This window comes from Globicephala melas, chromosome 17 (assembly GCF_963455315.2).
Source record: "Globicephala melas chromosome 17, mGloMel1.2, whole genome shotgun sequence".
Classification (NCBI taxonomy): domain Eukaryota; kingdom Metazoa; phylum Chordata; class Mammalia; order Artiodactyla; family Delphinidae; genus Globicephala; species Globicephala melas.
In genome coordinates this window covers 61,285,074-61,305,971 of record NC_083330.1, presented here as the reverse complement: position 1 = coordinate 61,305,971, position 20,898 = coordinate 61,285,074, and the positions used below count along the sequence as shown (strand labels likewise).

Sequence of the window (20,898 nt, the reverse complement as noted above, 5' to 3'; positions counted from 1 at the left end):
GAGAATTCTTCCCTGTACCTTCTAGCGTCTGATGTTGGCTGGCAATCCTTGGCATTCCTTGGCTTGCAGACGCATCTCTCCAGTCACATGGCCATCTTCTCCATGTACGCCTTCACATTATCTTTATTCTGTGTGGATCTGTCTCTATGTCCAAATACACCCATTTTGTAAATGTACCAGTCATATTGGATTAAGTCCTAATGGCCTCATCTTCACTTGATTACCTCTGTTAAGACCCTATTTCCAGATAAGGTCACATTTCTCAGGTACTGGGGGTTAGGACTTCAATATATCTTTTTGGGACCAGTATACAACTGAACCCATAAGAGTCACCCAGAATAAACTTAACATTTCCCAGATTCCCTTGCAGCTAAGTGTGGCCATGTGTGGTTACGTTCTAGTCAATGGAATATAAACAGAAGTAGTGTGTGCAACTTTCAGGAAGTAAACCTAATGGCCAGAGTTACAGCAGCCATCCTAGACCATGAAGTGGCCTTGCGAATGGAAGCTGAGCAAAGTGAAAGCACACAAAGTGGGAAATCAGAGACCTCGGAGACGTATCTCAGTCTTGAATTGACTTTTTTCCAGCTTTTACATGGCAAAGAAATACTAGTCTAGGGACTTCCCTGGTGACACAGTGGTTAAGAATCTGCCTGCCAATGAAGGAGACATGAGTTCGAGCCCTGGTCCGGGAAGATCCCACATGCCACGGAGCAACTAAGCCCATGTGCCACAACTACTGAGCCCGTGCCCCTAGAGCCCATGCTCTGCAACAAGAGAAGCCACCACAATAAGTCCGTGCACTGCATGGAAGAGTAGCCACCACTCGCTGCAACTGGAGAAAGCCCGTGCACAGCAACGAAGACCCAATGCAGCCAAAAATAAAGAAATAAATAAATTTAAAAAAAAAAGAAATACTAGTCTTACCCACTGTTCATGAAGATTTCACTTGGTTCATAAAGGAAGCTAATTGTAACTGATATATAGCCTTAAACTGTGGAATCTTCTGTAAGTCACATACAAGTGGAGACAGTAAAGACACTACTATATTTATCTTTACTTCCCATGATACTTGGATTGTTTATGGATAAATCCAGGAGTACAGCTTTGGAAAGAGATGTCCTGCCTGGGTTGGGACAGCTTTGAATTTCTTCCAGATACAGTCAGTCTTGGGGAGGTCCCTGACTTTACACCTGGAGACAGTCTTGGGGTAACTGGTTTTGTGGAGTCCTTCAGAGGGTTGACAGGATTTGGCCTCTCACTAATTATTTAGTTGTGACCCAGAAAAATAAAGTTACCACCTAATCTATTAAGACCCGGGGGGTCCCAGGGCTGTCCATTTCTCAGTACTTGCCCTTCTTCCTGTCTCCAGGGATCCAGCACAAAGAAAGCCAGTATTAGATCCCATAGCAGATCTACTTAGGAACAGCTCAGGATTATACCAAGATATTTCTAACACTTCCCGTGTCTTTGCTTTGTAAAAGGTTCCTTTTTCTACAGTTCTGATTAAAATTGTTTAGTTTCACCTCAGTGTTAAAAAGCTTAGCAAGACGTGAAAACAAACCCACTGATATGTGTATAGCAGTCAGTAGGGCTGAAATTTGATGTAATGCCAATAATCACTTATTTTCAGATGCACCTTTTAACAACTCTGAAATCGGGTCACATCTTATGATCAACGCACCTTATATTTGATGAAATACGTTAGCTGATGCTCACTAAATGGTACTATGTGACAGGCCAGGGGCTTGATACTTCATACACATTTCCTTATCTATCCTCACAGTCATGCCATGAAGCAATTAACACTGCCATTTTAAGATGAGAAACAGAGATTTAGCATTTCTAAGAAAGTGATAGAATTGTAATGGCATGCGGCAATATGGCAGAAACATATGATTACATAGATTCTGCTTCCCATGATATTCCATTTTGGCTACTGTTTTGTGACTCTGCGTTATGTGTTTGTAAACATAAATTTATTTAAGCGAGACTCAGCCAGAAGACCATCACAAAGATTCTAACAAGCAATATAATACATGACACCTACAAATGCTTACTGTTTATTATGAGCCAGATACTGTGCTAGGACACATTTCATTTAATTGTAACTATTATAAGTGCCATTGTAAAGGTGAAGAATTTAAGGGGGGAGGGCAAATAGGGGAAGGGGATTAAGAGGTACAAACTATTACGTATAAAATACATAAGCTATAAGAATCTATTGTATAACATAGGGAATATAGCCAATTTTATAATAACTATAAATGGAGAATAACCTTTAAAAATTGTTAATCACTATGTTGTACACCTGAAACTTAAATAATATTGTCCATCAACGATACATCAATTTAAAAAAAGAAGGTGAGGGCTTCCCTGGTGGCGCACTGGTTGGGAGTCCGCCTGCCGATGCAGGGGACACGGGTTCATGCCCCGGTCTGGGAAGATCCCACATGCCGCGGAGCGGCTGGGCCCGTGAGCCATGGCTGCTGAGCCTGTGCGTCCAGAGCCTGTGCTCTGCAATGGGAGAGGCCGCAACAGTGAGAAGCCTGCATACTGAAAAAAAAAGAAGGTGAGGAATTTGAGGCCTAGAGTTTAAGTAGTTATCCTGGGTCCTATGGAAGTGGTGAAGTTGGGCCTCAAACATCTGGTGTCTGACACCCAAGCCTGGGCTCTTTATGACATGACCTGGTGCCAAACACAAACGAGAAACTTAAGCCCTCGGTGAATGTGGGATGGGCCACAAGTAAAGGAAATGTGATGTGTCAGATGAAAGGAAGAAGAATGGCCAGGAGAAGTCAGACATGACTTCTGGAAATTTTCTGGGAGATTTTATTAAAATTAATTTTTATTGGAGTATAGTTGCTTTACAATGTTGCGTTAGTTTCTTGCTGCACAGGAAGGTGAATCAGTTATACGTATACATACATCCACTCTTTCTTTGATTTCCTTCCCACTTAGATCACCACAGAGCACTGAGTAGAGTTCCCTGTGCTATACAGTAGGTTCTCATTAGTTATCTATTTTATACATAGTGGTGTATATATGTCAGTTTCTGGGAGATTTCTGAAAGTGCTAGTGGATGAAATCCGTCAGAAAGGACCTTGCAGCCTCAGTATGCAGCGGACTGTGGCTTTCTAGATGAGCTTAGGAGCAGAAACATGGGGGAAGTGGGAGGACTGGGCAGAATTCTCAGGTCACGAGGCAAATGGCAACTTAAAGTGGAAAGGCTGGCGCTCAGGGAATTTGAGAAGGATTTCCAGGATTGAAGAAATGCTCAGACTTATTCCACAAGCTAGGAACACCTCTTCGAGATGTATTCCTTGCAGTCACGCTGCGGGGAATGAAGGGCAACCCGCCTCCCTCACCAGCCCTGTAAGGAGGACTCCACATATGTCCTCATTTACCAGATGAGAAAAAAACCCAGAGAAAAGAAATACTGTGCCAAACATCACAGAGCCATGAGGAGGGGAGCCAGGATTCTGTCTGACTCTAAGTCTAAACTAATTTCTGGTGACAGAACTCATAACAGTGGTTGCCTCTGGTGGGAGGGGACTGACTGGAAAGAGGCAGGAGGGAACTTTCTGGAATACGGGAAATGTTCTATGTGCTGATTGGTAGTTACACAGGTGCATACATTTGACAAAACCTATCAAACTATATACTTAAAAGCTGTGTTGGGAATTCCCTGGTGGTCCAGCGGTGAGGGCGCAGGTTTGATTCCTGGTCAGGGAAATAAGATCCCGCAAGCTGCGCGGTGCAGCCACAATAAATAAATGAATGAATAAATAAATTTTAAAAAGCTGTGTATTCTGTCATACGAAAATTATGATTCAATTCAAAACACAATTTTATAAATCTCTTAAGCTTTCCTCCCCTAACTTGTGCATTTTCATTGGGGGTGACCTAGGTAGTTTTTTTCCTGCCTCTTAGCAGATGAAAAAACAATCTTCCTCTTTTTATTTATAAAACATATACATACATATACGCACATACATATAGTCCATAAACAGGTATATAGTTATCTGTGGTATCCACATTTCATGGGGGAGAGATGAGTAAGGAAAAAAAAATGTCCTGAAAAGGCTCCTTAAGGGAAAGCTAATAAAAAATAGGTTGAGAAACACTGCTCAAACTCACTGCTACCCCCTCCTTCCAAAATTTTCTTTACACTGCAGTCAAGTCTTAGCTGTCATTCTTTTCTTCCAAGGAACTATGTTCCATTCTGGGTTTCTTCTATATGGAATAAACCGTGTGTGTGTGTGTGTGTGTGTGTGTGTGTGTGTGTGTGTGTGTGTGTGTGTGTGTGTGTGTGTGTGTGTGTGTGTGTGTGTGTGTGTGTGTGTGTGTGTGTGTGTGTGAATTATGTGATGAGGTCTCTCTCCCTCTTTACACCTTAAATCCCATGAAGGCCTAACATGATGTCTGGCTCATGGTAGGTGGTCAAGAAATACTAAGTGAACAAAGAACTGTGCAGAGTTGCCCTGTCTTCTCCAGGGCTGCCAGCGCTTGACATGAGGGATGGTTCTCCGCCAAGGAAGGGCATGGAGCAGAAAAGAGGTCTGAGCTAAGGCCCTGAGAAGTGGCCTCTGGTGCTGGCAGGGCCCCCCACAGAGAGACTGGTCATCTCTCTCCGCCCACCATGCCCAATGATGAGCAAAGGAACACTGACCCTTCCACTTCCTGTTGACTGAGAAACTGACAACTCCACTAGAATAAGACGTAGCACGGTGCATCAGACAACCCTTTTTTTTTTGTGGTACTCGGGCCTCTCACTGTTGTGGCCTCTCCTGTTGCGGAGCACAGGCTCCGGACGCACAGGCTCAGCGGCCATGGCTCACGGGCCTAGCTGCTCCGCGGCATGTGGGATCTTCCCAGACCGGGGCACGAACCCGTGTCCCCTGCAACGGCAGGCGGACTCTCAACCACCGCACCACCAGGGAAGCCCCCCAGACAACCCTTTTTATCCGCACATACGACTTTTCTGAACTCAACTGGAAAGGAACTACTTTTAAAATATCACAGTAAGCAATTTTTTCCATATGTGTTGATTATCATCCCACCATTTGCTACTTCAGTGCCCAAACTGTCCTGGCTAAATTAATTAGGGTCGTGGGATGGTTTGCCCAACCTGGCCTCTTTTGGTTCAGGAGGAAAATTCCATGGAATATACAGGTTTGTGGACATGGGGAGGAAAGATCAAAAAGGATTTTGACATTTTTCTTCTAAAAGAGAAATAGGGATTTTTGAGAGGAGAAAAAAAGAACACAATGGCCACTAATTCCTTACTCTGACTCAGATGGCTTTGTCTCCATATAAACATACAAAGAAACAAACAAACAGGGCAAAAAGGCCTCATACGTCCACATCCATCAATTCATCACAGCAGGAAACAAGAAAAGAAGCCAGGAGTCTTGAAATCCCTCTGAGAGTTGGCATAGGGTTGCGTGAACTTGAATACCATTTCTCACAGGATTTAATTATTCCCACCAGAAAAAAATAAACTTTCCAGAAAAGAGCAAGGATATCTTTTGTTTCTTATTTGTAAATACGGCTCAAATTCCTTCACAGTCTGAAGGCTGAATGGTTTGCTCTGGTAAGTGTTTGATTAAACTAACAGAAGTGCATTTTTTGTTACATCTTTCACTTGGATGACCCTGCAAGATCTAGCCCTGACCTAGGTGAGGGGCTGGTGCTAAGAATAAACATCATGTATTTGATCTTCTTCAAGCCAAGGCAGGTGAACATGTGACCACCACAACAATTCGTCTTGAATTGAATACAAATTCTCCACTCAAGAGACATGAAAAGTCATGCATCCATGAGCAGTTCACAAAGGGTTTAAGGTTTTATTGGACTATATCATCTATGGGGCTCTGCCTCCTGGGTTTGTATTTTTTGAAGTAATGCAATAGGAAGCATTATGAGGACTTTGGGGTGGAGAGACCAGGTTCTAACCAAGCTCTAACATTTACAAGCTGGGTGACCTTGGGAAAAGGATTAACTGGGTCTCAGTTTCCTCATTTGCAAGGAAGGGAGAACACGACCCACCCCCACTTCAAAAGGTATAAGAACAATAAAAGAGACAATGTGTGTGAAATGCATGGGAACACAATGCAGGTGTTCAATGAGTGAATTCCTTAGCCTTTCTATAGAAGCACCGATTCACTGGATCATTCAACAAATTTGCTTCCAGTGCTTACTAAATGCCGGGAATTGTGCTGAGTACTGGGAATATAGTAGTTAAGACAGACAAGGTCCGTACATTTATGGAGCTACTGGAGACAGATAAATAATAAATGTTAAGTACTATTATCTGATTCTGATAAATGTTATGTCTTGAAAAAATAAGACAGGGTAATATGATAAAGAGTAACTGGAGGGAGATAGGGTATTTAAGAAAGTCTACCCTGAAAAATTGACATTGAATCTGAGACTTCAATGACAACAATGGAACCAGTCATTCAGCCTGAGGCCAATGGGGTTGCAAGCAAAACAGGGTTAAAGATAATGTTCTAATCAAAAAGGCCCAGATCATGTACTCTGAGGGCCATAGAAGGCGTCTGGAATTTATTTTCATTGTCATGGGAAGCCAATAAGGTTTCAACAATCAGAGTCAAGTAATCAGATTTACTTGAGGGGCAGACTGAGGCACACTCATGATGTATCTGTGAAATGTAAAAATTCTGCCCTGACTAGAGTGAAAGATAGCTACTAGAGGATCAGGGAAAATGAAGTTATGATAGAGAATGTGACCCAGAAATGGGATTAGACTTGATGTGATAAAATCAGAAAAGAGGATGTCATTAAAGGTTGCGACATGAAGCCAAGTTTAAGTGATATTCACTAGACTGTAGCCAGTAGACTATTCTGGGGAAGGAATTTTATGCCTTTTCAAAGTAGACGAAAAGAGGTAAGAAATAGAAGTATTCCTCCTGGAAATATTTCTTCCTTCAGGATTTTAGTATTTACCTGCTGATATGAAGTGGACTCATGTACAGAAAGGGGCTAGCATGGTGCAAGGTCAGGCATACAGAAGACACTCAATAAATCATTGGTTTTTTCTCTTCTTTCCTCCTTTCCCCATTGTGTTGAAATGAACCAGAAGTTACTGGTATGGAATTGCTAAAGGATGAGTGAAGGGTGGCCAAAGGGAAAATGTACAGAACAACCTCTTTCAGATGAAAATGCATTGCATGGGTTGACTCAACTTTGATGGGTCCTGTATTTCATGTTCCATTCTAGAGTTGCAATGCCAAGGAAAGGTCTTCTAAGCCAGAGGTTTACAGATTTCATTTTTTAGGTAAAAGAACCTTCAAAATAAAAATAACTCCAAATTAAAAAATGGTGGATCAAGTGAGAATTCCAATGATACTACTGCTGTTGTTCTCTAGGCCGTAAGGGGGTGGAGAGGAATATGAAATAATATAGAAACTTACCAGCAAAGGTGTAATTAATTGTTCTCTTTTTATGTTCATCTCGATTGAGACAAAACTGAAAAGTAAGATTATAGTTTGGGGCCTCTGGTAACATCTGTTCCCTTTTTGGTCTCTGGGGACAAACACGCTATTACTGCATGAGGAGGAGAAGGTAATTGGAAGGGAAGAAGGGAAATGGACTAGAGTAAAAATAAAATTTTCAAACCAGCTGGAGATGATGCAAAAGTCTTTTGACCAAAACACTTAAAACTCAATTCCGTTTACAACTGAAGTCAAGGTGGAACCTTCCCTGGCCTACATCTCAGCAATCCCCTCTAGCAACTTAGCTGCCTGACCCACCTCCAGCAGCCTGGGTCAGCTACGAAGAGGTTGTGAGTACGAAGAGTTCTGGGAATTGGGGCTAGATCACAGACTTCTCCATCCCATCCAGAAAAGGAGTTAGGTGGATCTTATCACTCTCCCTAAGGACACATTTTCTCTGGAGTTCTTCCAGAACTTCTAGAGAAGGAAATTTTAATACAGGTGTGACAGTCTCCCCTCGTAATGGGGGAAGGGCTCCCTTTAAACCAGGCAAAGAGCTCTTCTCTGGGTCTGGAAAGGTCGAGAAGTGTTAAGAGGAGAATATGAAACTCAGTCTCTTCACTCTGGGGCCTGACCTGTCCACACACTGGTGGCCCACTTCTTAAAATTTTCCAAGCCTCATTAAACGGTAAAATAAAAGCGAGAAATGGGACAAGCCTCTTAGATAGCCTCACCCACCAGAGGCAGACAGCAGAAGCAGAAGAACTACAATCCTGCAGCCTATGGAAGGAAAACCACATTCACAGATAGAGAGACAAAAAGAAAAGGCAGAGGATTTTGCAGCAGATGAAGGAACAAGATAACCCCCCAGAAAAACAACTAAATGAAGTGGAGATAGGCAACCTTCCAGAAAAAGAATTCAGAATAATGATAGTGAAGATGATCAAGGACCTTGTTAAAAGAATGGAGGAAAAGATCAAGAAGATGCAAGAAATGTTTAACAAAGACCTAGAAGAATTAAAGGACAAACAAACAGAGATGAACAATACAATAACTGAAATGAAAAATACACTAGAAGGAATCAATAGCAGAATAACTGAGGCAGAAGAACGGATAAGTGACCTAGGAGACAGAATGGTGGAATTCACTGTTGTGGAACAGAATAAAGAAAAAAGAATGAAAAGAAATGAAGACAGCCCAAGAGACCTCTGGGACAAAATTAAACGCACCAACATTCACATTATAGGGGTCCCAGAAGGAGAAGAGAGAGAGAAAGGACCCGAGAAAATATTTGAAGAGATTAGAGTCGAAAACTTCCCTAACGTGGGAAAAGAAACAGCCACCCAAGTCCAGGAAGCACAGAGAATCCCAGGCAGGATAAACCCAAGGAGAAACATGCCAAGACACATAGTAATCAATTTGAAAAAAATTAAAGACAAAGAAAAATTATTGAAAGCAACAAGGGAAAAATGAAAAATAACATACAAGGGAACTCCCATAAGGTTAACAGCTGATTTCTCAGCACAAACTCTACAAGCCGGAAGGGAGTGGCACGATATATTTAAAGTGATGAAAGGGAAAAGCCTACAACCAAGATTACTCTATCCGGCAAGGATCTCAATCAGATGCAATGGAAAAATCAAAAGCTTTACAGACAAGCAAAAGCTAAGAGAATTCAGCACCACCAAACCAGCTCTACAACAAATGCTAAAGGAACTTCTCTAAGTGGGAAACACAAGAGAAGAAAAGGACCTACAAATACAAACACATTAACAATTAAGAAAATGGTAATAGGAACATACATATCAATAATTACCCTAAACGTGAATGTATTAGATGCCCCAACCAAAAAACACAGGCTAGCTGAATGGATACAAAAAGAAGACCCATATATATGCTGTCTACAAGAGACCCACTTCAGACCTAGGGACACATACAGACTGAAAGTGAGGGGATGGAAAAAGATATTCCATGCAAATGGAAATCAAAAGAAAGCTGCAGTAACAATACTCTTATCAGACAAAATAGACTTTAAAATAAAGAATGTTGCAAGAGACAAGGAAGGACACTACATAATGATCAAGGGATCAATCCAAGAAGAAGATATAAGAATTATAAATATATATGCACCCAACATAGGAGCACCTCAATACATAAGGCAACTGCTAACAGCTATAAAAGAGGAAATCGACAGTAACACAGTAATAGTGGGGGACTTTAACACCTCACTTACACCAATGGACAGATCATCCAGACAGAAAATTAATAAGGAAACACAAGCCTTAAATGACACAATAGACCAGATAGATTTAATTGATATTTATAGGACATTCCATCCAAAAACAGCAGATTAAACTTTCTTCTCAAGTGCACATGGGACATTCTCCAGGATAGATCACATCTTGGGTCACAAATCAAGCCTCGGTAAATTTAAGAAAATTGAAATCATATCAAGCATCTTTTCTGACCACCACACTATGAGATTAGAAATCAATTACAGGGAAAAAAATGTAAAAAACACAAACACATGGGGGCTAAAGAATACGTTACTAAATAACCAAGAGATCGCTGAAGAAATCAAAAAATACCTAGAGACAAATGACAACGAAAACATGATGATCCAAAACCTATGGGATGCAGCAAAAGCAGTTCTAAGAGCAAAGTTTACAGCAATACAAACCTACCTCAAGAAACAAGAAAAATCTCAAATAAACAATCTAACCTTACACCTAAAGGAACTAGAAAAAGAAGAACAAAGAAAACCCAAAGTTAGTAGAAGAAAAGAAATCATAAAGATCAGAGCAGAAATAAATGAGATAGCAACAAAGAAAACAATAGCAAAGATCAATAAAACTAAAAGCTGCTTCTTTGAGACAAAAAATAAAATTGATAAACCTTTAGCCAGACTCATCAAGAAAAAGAGGGAGAGGACTCAAATCAATAAAGTCAGAAATGAAAAAGGAGAAGTTACAATGGACCACAGAAATACAAAGCATCATAAGGGACTACTACAAGCAACCCTAAGCCAAAAAAATGGACAACCTAGGAAAAATGGACAAATTCTTAGAAAGGTATAACCTTCCAAGGCTGAAACAGGAAGAAATAGAAAATATGAACAGACCAATCACAAATAATGAAATTGAAACTGTGATTAAAAATCTTCCAACAAACAGAAGTCTGGACCAGATGGCTTCACAGGTGAATTCTATCAAACATTTAGAGAATAGCTAACACCCATCCATCTCAAACTCTTCCAAAAAATGGCAGAGGAAGTAATACTCCCAAACTCGTTCTATGAGGCCACCATCACCCTGATACCAAAACCAGTCAAAGATACTACAAAAAAAGAAAATTAAAGACCAATATCACTGATGAATAGAGATGCAAAAATCCTCAACAAAATACTAGCAAACAGAATCCAACAACACATTAAAAGGATCATATACCATGATCAAGTGGGATTTATCCAAGGGAGGCAAGGATTCTTCAATATATGCAAATCAATGTGATACACCATATTAACAAATTGAAGAATAAAAACTATATGATCATCTCCATAGATGCAGAAAAAGCTTTTCACAAAATTCAACACCGATTTATGATAAAAACTCCAGAAAGTGGGCATAGAGGGAAGCTACCTCAACATAGTAAAGGCCATATACAACAAACCCACAGCAAACATCATTCTCAATGGTGAAAAACTGAAAGTATTTCCTCAAAGATCAGAAACAAGACAAGGATGTCCACTCTCGCCACTATTATTCATCATAGTTTTCGAAGTCCTACCCATGGCAATCAGAGAAGAAAAAGAAATAAAAGGATTACAAACTGGAAAAGAAGAAGTAAAACTGTAACTGTTTGCAGATGACATACTATACATAAAGAATCCTAAAGATGCCACCAGAAAACTACTAGAGCTAATCAATGAATTTGGTAAAGTTGCAGGATACAAAATTAATGCACAGAAATCTCCTGCATTCCTATACACTAACAACAAAAGATCAGAAAGAGAAATTAAGGAAAAATCCCGTTCACCATTGCAACCAAAAGAATAATATACCTAGGAATAAACCTACCTAAGGAGGTAAAATACCTGTACTCAGAAAACTATAAGACACTGATGAAAGAAACCAAAGATGACACAAACAGATGGAGAGATATACCATGTTCTTGGATTGGAAGAATCAACATTGTAAAAATGACTATACTACCCAAGCAATCTACAGATTCAATGTAATCCCTATCCAATTACTAGTGGCATTTTTTACAGTACTAGGACAAAATATCTTAAAATTTGTATGGAGACGCAAAGACCCCGAATAGCCAAACAGTCTTGAGAGGAAAAAATGGAGCTGGTCAATCAGACTCCCTGACTTCAGACTATACTACAAAGCTACAGTAATCAAGACAATATGGTACTGCCACAAAAAACAGAAATATAGATCAATGGAACAGGATAGAAAGCCCAGAGATAAACCCACGCACCTATGGTCAACTAATCTATGACAAAGGAGGCAAGATTATACAGTGGAGAAAAGACACTCTCTTCAATAAATGGTGCTGGGAAAACTGGACAGCTACATATAAAGGAATGAAATTAGAACACTCCCTAACACCATATACAAATATAAACTCAAAATGGATTAGAGACCTAAATGTAAGACCGGACATTATAAAACTCTTAGAGGAAAACACAGGAAGAACACTCTTTGACATAAATCTCAGCAAGATCTTTTTTGATCCACCTCCTAGAGTAATGGAAATAAAAACAAAAATAAACAAATGGGACCTAATGAAACTTAAAAGCTTTTGCAAAGCAAAGGAAACCGCAAACAAGACAAAAACACAACCCTCAGAATGGGAGAAAATATTTGCAAACGAATCAACCGACAAAGGATTAATCTCCAAAATATATAAACAGCTCATGCAGCTCAATATTAAAAAACAAACAAAAAATGGGCAGAAGACCTGAATAGACAATTCTCCAAAGAAGACATACAGATGGCCAAGAGGCACATGAACAGCTGCTCAACATCATTAATTATTAGAGAAATGCAAATCAAAACCACAATGAGGTATCACCTCACACCAGTTAGAATGGGCATCATCAGAAAATCTACAAACAATAAATGCTGAAGAGGGTGTGGAGAAAAGGGAACCCTCTTGCACTGGTGGTGGGAATGTAAATTGATACAGCCACTATGGAGAACAGTATGGAGGTTCCTTAAAAAACTAAAAATAGAATTACCATATGACCCAGTAATCCCACTACTGGGCATATACCCAGAGAAAACCATAATTCAAAAAGACACATGCACCCCAATGTTCATTATAGCACTATTTACAATAGCCAGGTCATGGAAGCAACCTAAATGCCCATCGACAGATGAATGGATAAAGAAGATGTGGTACATATATACAATGGAATATTACTCAGCCATAAAAAGGAATGAAACTGGGTCATTTGTAGAGACGTGGATGGATCTAGAGACTGTCATACAGAGTGAAGTAAGTCAGAAAGAGAAAAACAAATATAGTATATTAACACATATATGTGGAACCTAGGAAAATGGTACAGATGAAACACTTTGCAGGGCAGAAACAGAGACACAGATGTAGAGAACAAACATATGGACACCAAGGGGGGAAAGTGGCGGAGGGGGGGGACTGTTGGTGATGGGATGAATTGGGAGACTGGGATTGACATATATACACTAATATGTATAAAATGGATAACTAATAAGAACCTGCTGTATAAAAAAGTAAATAAAATAGGGGCTTCCCTGGTGGCACAGTGGTTGAGAGTCCGCCTGCCAATGCAGGGGACGCGGGTTCATGCCCCGGTCTGGGAAGATCCCACATGCCGCGGAGCGGCTGGGCCCGTGAGCCATGGCCGCTGAGCTTGCGCATCCAGAGCCTGTGCTCCGCAATGGGAGAGGCCACGGCAGTGAGGGGCCCGCCTACTGCAGAAAGAAACATATATATATAAATTAATTAATTAAAAAAATAGAATTCAAAAATTTTTTTAAAAAGCGAGAAATGGTCAACATACAGAAACTAGTTACAAAACGATTTCTGTTTTGGCAAGGAAAGCAGTGAAATTAAGCAGCCACAGTAAAAGTAGAAAAATTCCGCTGGATGGAAAGGTCACAAAGGCCCAGATGTAAAGCTTTGTCTACATTGGAAAGTAGGAGAAAACGAGGGCTGAGACCTGAGACATGAGCCTGGTCTTCTGTGTAGACACTGCCATGGAAGGCAAAGTGGGACACTTTTCACTGTCCTGGGTCAGCTCTTGCCAGTCAGAGGTGCTAAAAGGAGGCTTCTGACCAGATGGGCAATTTCTACCACCCAGACCAAGCAGGTTGGTCACTGCCCAGGTCACCAGATCCTTCCCCAGGACAGGCTCTTGTACGGTCACCCCCGCTGTGCACCCCCTTCCCCCCAGCTGAGCTCCACACAACCAGACACGCTGCCCTGCAGTTCAAGAGCAGCAGCGATGTGACAGGTTGGTGGTAACAATCTTCCAGGATTGGGTTATACCAGCGGTCCCAGACCTTCTTGGCACCAGGGACTTGTTTTGTGGAAGACAATTTTTCCCTGGACCAGGGCGGGGGTGTTAACACTAGCGATGGGGAGCGGCGAGGAGCGTTAGATGAAGCTTTGCGTACTCACCCCGCCGCTCACCTCCTGCCGTGTGGCCCGGTTCCTAAGAGGCCACAGACCAGTACCGGTCTGCGGCCCGGGGGTTGGGGACCCCTGGGTTATACAAAGGGCTTTTTATATAAGTTACTCTATAACAAATACATATGGTAAATATACGAAATAATTCATTCAGTGTTTTCCATAACAAGGTAATGGATTTAAATGAACATACACAAGTAGATTACATGGAAGAGAATGTTATTCCCTGTCATTTTCATTTAACCAATAGTACAATTCAAAAATATCTCAATACAGTCATTCTAATACAGAATTTCATCAAAAGCAGGTTTTTAGAACAGGGCTATATTTTAAGATTTCATTTCAGTGATAAATGTTGTGTTAGATAATTTAAACAGATTTTTTTTCCCCCAGATGGATTTCCCAGCATTTTTAGTATGCTAATGTGCTTTTTGTAGATTTCCAAGAGGGGAATAAACTGTGCAGCAGTTGAAAACTGTTTTGATCACAGAACCTCAGGACAGGATATTTTGCTGGACCAGAGAGCTGTATAATACAATTTTGGAAACGCTGTTCTACTGAATGCTGTACTGCCCTATAACATATGAAAACCATTGTACAACCCCCTGAGAAACTAAGAATATAAAGCATATGAAGTGTTAGCTTCTGAAATTGACAAAAGTGTATCAGGTTACCCATCTATCAGGGTATGTACATTCAGAAGTTAATTAAGAAATCAACTGACAATGTCTAGAACAGTTATGCATGTTAATCAATAAAGATGGACTAGAATCAATGAAAGACACCTGGCTAAGCAAAACAACCTCTTTAGCTGCAATGTAAATCCATTGTTTTCCCCAAAGGAAGTATGCTTCAAGCCCCATGCGAGTGAGTGCACGCTCACAACCAAAGCACGCTGCCAGAAATAATTTATACTGAGGTACTTTACTGTGGGAATAAAGTATAAAACTCTTCCCACAGCCAAGAGTTCCATTAGAAAATGAAAAATTCGGCGCAGATACAAATGCTCCTGGCCAACTTTCCTGCTCTGGGTTTCTTTGGGGCTGTGCCCACTGCAATACTGAGGATGTAGGAAGGGCCTCTAATACAGATGGACTTAGCCAATGAGGCTTCTGTAACCTACCCAGAGCACAAGACACAGGAAGCCTGTGCCTCCCTGTGTGAAGGAGGTGTTCAAATCAGGGGGCAGAGTCTATCCTGAATCCTACCAGCATCGGTTACCTGGACTGGCCATAATCTCTGCTCTGTGCTCCCTTGAGCTGGTCTTGGCTGCCTACCTCTCTTTTCTAGTAGGTAAACCATTGCCAGAAGGTAAGTGCTGGAAACCAGAGCTGTGGAGATCCAAACCATACCATTGCTTCACTGGTTTACTGCTCTAGGAAAAGGACTGAGGGGAGAGGGTGAAAGTATTGAAGAAATAAAGGGGGGAATAATCTGTGGCTTTCAAGTCTCCTGCATCCCCCCATGGTCCCAGACAATCAAGAGATAAATACCCTCTGTGAAATATTTTACAGATGACAGAACAAAACTGTGCTAGATAAAGGTGTTTTGAAGCAGAAAACCAGTGCTCTCAATATCCTCTTATACCATATTTCTTTACAAATAAAAACAATGTGTATATATATACTTATATGTGTATGTATGTATGTATATATATATATATATACACACACACACACATACATAGAAGTCTGGAAGAATATAAATCAAAATGTTAACAGTGATACACTTCAATGTATGTCAATTATACTTCAAAAGAGCTGCTTAAAAATGTAAAGAGTGGTTATCTCTAAGCTAGGAAAGATTATAGGCAGTTACCATTTTTTTTCTGCCTGTGTGTATTTTCCAAATTTTCTTGACTCTATATTCATTACTTTAATACTAAAAATGTGTAAAAATTATTTTCAAAAATCTTACACAATTCACTCAGTTTCTTGATGTTTGTGTAGTTCTTTGTACTTTATCAAGTGTTTCGACATATTTAATCCATAAAACAGCAGAATGAAATATGATTATCATTTCAGAGAGGAGGAAACAGGCTCTGAGATGTTACAGAACTTGTTCAAAGAGCTAGTAAGTAGTAAAAACCAATAAAAGAATCCAGATCTCCTCTTCCAAACTCCACGACTTTTGTTCTCTTTTTCTCACTATTTACTGTTTCTTGTGTCTTGGCTGCTTAAACGCCACAAGTATATACTTTGAACAAAAGCAGTAGAATTACTGTATAAGATTTAAGCAAAAAGAAACTTTTTTTCAAATTCAGTATTGGTTCAGGAGAGAAATGTAAAATACCGAGGGAGGTTTGGAGACCAAGAAGGCAATAGTCCAAGCGACAGAAAAACTTATCCTTTTAGCTGCTACCTCGTACGCTCTTGGCTTCATTTCACCCCCATTCAGAAAGCGAAAAGGAAATGACAAAAATGGGACCAAAACACGCAGGGAGAGAAAGTACAGATGGCACCAAACAATGAAATAAAGCGTGAAGTATTTAGACACTGCTGTACTGGAGGTACCTTCATTCCTGCAGCGGCTGCTGGGCCACTGGGATCCACGGCCTGGATGTGGCATGGCTTACTGCCTCGCACCACAAAGCCCCAGCCTACTGCGTCACCAACAATCTAGAGAGGAAAACCACAATTAGCCATCAGCAGACGGTCCCTGGCAGTGTGCCCGCCCTTCCAAGACAGAGAAAAGCCAAGACTAAAGGCATGCCATGAGATACCTCTTCTCCACTTCATCTCTACCCTGTCAGGGGAACGGGACTCTTCTATCACAAACACAGGCTTATATCTCTGTGTGGAAAACATGGTCATGAAACACCTGTTTGGCAGAAAGAAGCTTCTTCTGTGAGGTCACTACTCAATCAATAACTGGCAGATGGCCTCTTTCTTAGGCTGCTATGCCGTTGAATATCAGACTCAAATGAGAAGTCTGAAGATCTTAAAAATATGGTTGAAATTTCCCTCCAGATCCAGTTTCTCTTCCCCTGCATCCAAAGGATTCTTTCCTGATGCTCTTGATACGTCACTGAACTTTTTTTTTTTTATTGGAGTATATTTGCTTTACAATCATTGAAGTTTAAAGTAACCATTTAAATTACTAATGGGGGAAACCATGAAGAGTCTTGGCTCTCTTGAAACCCAATTTTCTGTACCAAGAAAAGACAGTGAAAAAGTACATAAAGTTCACTTTGGTCCAGTTCACTTCCAGTTGACCAGTTCACTCTGGTCCAAAAGTTGTTTGAAACTGGAGGGTGACTTTCCTTATAGAATCATAATTAGAATTGCCAGTTACATTCTCTGGGCAGCTCCCAGACATGTCTCTAATACATACCCCAACTGAAATAGAGACGACAGCCATTCACAGTCAATTACTAGCAATGCTGGCATTGATATTTAAAACCAAAAAGAAATACAGCTAAAAAATACAATCCAACGTCTCTTGAATGCTGGAGACTGAGGAAAAGTAGGGAAGCAACTGAAATTTTTGTGACCATTCTCAAAAAGACTTTTAGGGCAGGTTTTAGTGTCGCTGAACTCTTATTAGTTTTTGCTTGTCTGAGAAGTTCTTTATTAGGTACCTCATTGGCTTTAGGCTTTGCTGCTCTTAGTTCATTATACCTAATTGCACTTCCAAATGTCCAGTTTACCTTTTCCCTGATACAGACATATTACCAGTGCTTTTTTCATATTGACTGGCTAGGACTGGACCCATCCTGTTTTAATTCCTTAGTGCTCAGAACGTGAAGTAGTCCTCGACAAATGTTCCTAGCACAAATGAGTGTGGAAAGCTTTTTCCCCACCCTGAGGTATTAAAACAAAAATTAGAAGACTACAGGAAAGATGACCAGTATTTTAAAGAAGACGTCAATGTAGATGTGAGGAGACAAAGAGACAGAGTCAAGTCGACAGGAAGTGGGTGAGGTGATGTCAAGCAGAGAACGTGGATTCTGTTTGAAGAAGACCGGGGGGGACTTCCCTAGTGGTCCAGCGGTTGAGACGCCGTACTTCCACTGCAGGAGGCATGGGTCTGATCCCCAGTCAGGGAAGTTCCACATGCCTCAGGGTGCGGCCAAAAAAAAAGAAAAGAAAAGAATACCAGTGGGACCCTAGGAGTAGAAGGAAGGCTGAAGGACCTCCAAGAAAGGGCAGGTGGTCAGGAGGTGATCACAGTTATGCAGTGCGCCCAAATCAGGTGCTTGTATAACTCAAGGCACGCTAACGTTGTCAAAAACGTCATTCCTTATGGTAGAACAATCTATGCCATCGTTTTCTCTCTCTATCTTAAGACTTCCCTCATGTCTTAAATAATTTTTAGAATTAACTATAATGCAGAAGGGATCATTAGCATTATTTGTTCTACCATCTGCCTTTGAATCTGTCAATATATTAGAATAAGTACATAATGGAAATCTTTTTTTAAGGACACATCAAAAGGAATTTTAAATAATGTATTAATAATGAATTATATCAAGTCCTAATGCATTTTAGTGCCTAAAGGTCAAGAAAGTCTACTATTATAATCATGCTCAAAACAAAAGGGAAATTGGGAGAAGCTTTTCAATTCCGTCCCTAAGCTACATATGGACACACTGCCATGTTGACATGGCCCAGACAAACGAGCAGCACGGGAGAAAAACCAAATGATGAGCCTACCGTGAATGTCTTCCTCGCATACGGAGCCCCGGGAGTCAGGAGTTCCTCAGAAGTGACGGGTCTTTTTAACACTGTAAGACAGACACAGTGTCAAGGTACAGACCCTTCTGAGCCCTCTGTTCTTTCATTCAGCAGATATTTACTTAATGCCTCATGTGTGACATCAGTGACCAAAAGTGGCAAAGATCCCTGCCTCCCAGTTTATATTCTAGCCACACAGAGGCAGAAAATATTAGCAAACATAAATAACCCTAAACCTAACTTACAGAGCTACAGAAAGCAGAGACGGGAGCAGGGGGAGGGGAAGCAAGAGTGCCAGGGGTGGGGTAAGCAGTGGCTTGACATTTTTCTATAAAGGAAAAGACCACGTTTTCTAGTTCCTGAATTTCTTTCTCTTAGACCTTGATGTGCATTCAACATGTCAAAATTACGAGAAATCCTTAAAGATGTTAAAAAAAAAAAAAAGGAATTCTGACTCTGGCCGTCTGATAACCGTTTCCACTCCATACAAACCCCTCCCCCATCATACCATACACGCCCCATTCACCAAAGCCTCACGGATTTCCTTATTAATACCCCAGATTGCGGGTACGCACTGCCTTTTGCCTTGAATCGTAACACTGGGGAACTCTTCTGCATAATTAACATGTGCTAGGTACTATGTTAGGCGCTTTAAATATATTCTATTATTTAATCATCACAAGAACTAATGGGTTCATTTCATCCTTATCCCTATTCTATTCGAGAGGAAACAGAAGCTGAGAAAAGTTAAATAGCTTGTGTCCAAGGCCTCAGAGTCAACAGGAAGTAGAATTAAGATTTAAACTCGGGCTTCCCTGGTGGCGCAGTGGTTGAGAGTCCGCCTGCCAATGCAAAGAGAAGGGGTCCATGGTTGAGGATTCTGACCTTTTTATTCCCTGTCACTCAACTGCCTCCAGGCCCCTACCCACACAAGCCCCTCTGGGGTCTATGAACGTGGATGTAGGAATCACACTGTACTTGTGATATTTGACAATATCGACCATTTATTTTTATTACACTTTTTCCCTATTTTTATTGAGATATAATTGACATATAACATTATATTAGTTTCAGGTTACAACATAATGGTGCATATATTATGAAATGATCAACTACTCCAGTTGACATCATCACCTCACATGGCTACAAACTTTTCTTTTTCTTGAAATGAGAGCTTTTAAGATCTACTCTCTTAGCAACTTTCAAATACACAACCCAGTATCATTAACCATAGTCACCTTGCTGTACATTACATTCCCCAGGACTTACCTATAAACTGGAAATTTGTACCTTTTGACCCCTTTCACCCATCTGGTCCACCCAACCACCAATCCCCGCCCACCGACCAACCCCCCTCTGCCAGTCACCAATTTGTTCTCTGTATATATGAGTTTTTTGTTAGATTCCACATACAAGTGAGATCATATGACATTTGTCGTTCTTTGCCTGACTTACTTCACTTAGCACAATGCCCTCAAGGTTCATTCATCTTGTTGCAAATGGCAGGATTTCCTTCATTTTTATGGCTGAATAATACTCCGTTGTGTACGTGTGTATATGTATGTGTGTGTGTGTGTGTGTGTGTGTGTGTGTATACATACAAAAAAAGTACCACATTTCCTTTATCCATTCAACCATTGATGGGCACTTAGGTTGTTTCCATGTCTTGGCTATTATAAATAATGCTGCAATAAACATGGGGTACAGAGAGCTTTTCAAATTAGTGTTTTCATTTCCTTTCGATAAATACTCAGAAGTGAAATTGCTGGATCACATGGTAGTTCTACTTTTAATTCTTTTTTAAGGAACCTCCGTACTGTTTCCCATAGTGGCTACACCAATTTACATTCCCGTCAACGGTGCAAGAGGGTTCCCTTTTCTCCACACCCTCTCCAGCATTTGTTATATGTGTTCTTTTTGACGATAGCCATTCTGACAGGGATGAGGTAATATCTCATTGTGGTTTTGAATCACACTATATTGTAATATTTGGCAACAATACTGATCATTTAATACACTTTCTCTCTTATGTTAAAAAATGTAGAAACTTTGAAACCTAGGGAATTATTTCTAGCTTACTC

At 40.6% G+C, this 20,898-nt stretch overlaps 1 protein-coding gene across 4 annotated transcripts in view; it reads right to left on the bottom strand.

Moving 5' to 3' along the window:
- DEPTOR (DEP domain containing MTOR interacting protein) overlaps positions 1 to 20,898 on the bottom strand; it is a 172,353-nt gene that overhangs the window by 54,297 nt on the left and 97,158 nt on the right. For all 4 annotated transcript variants that reach the window (XM_060287057.1, XM_070043966.1, XM_030875685.2 and 1 more), the window contains 2 exons: positions 18,797 to 18,867; positions 16,655 to 16,759 (listed from right to left, as the gene is read on the bottom strand). In XM_060287057.1, the coding sequence (XP_060143040.1) occupies positions 16,655 to 16,759; positions 18,797 to 18,867 (176 nt within the window). The remainder of the gene's footprint in view (positions 1 to 16,654; positions 16,760 to 18,796; positions 18,868 to 20,898) is intronic.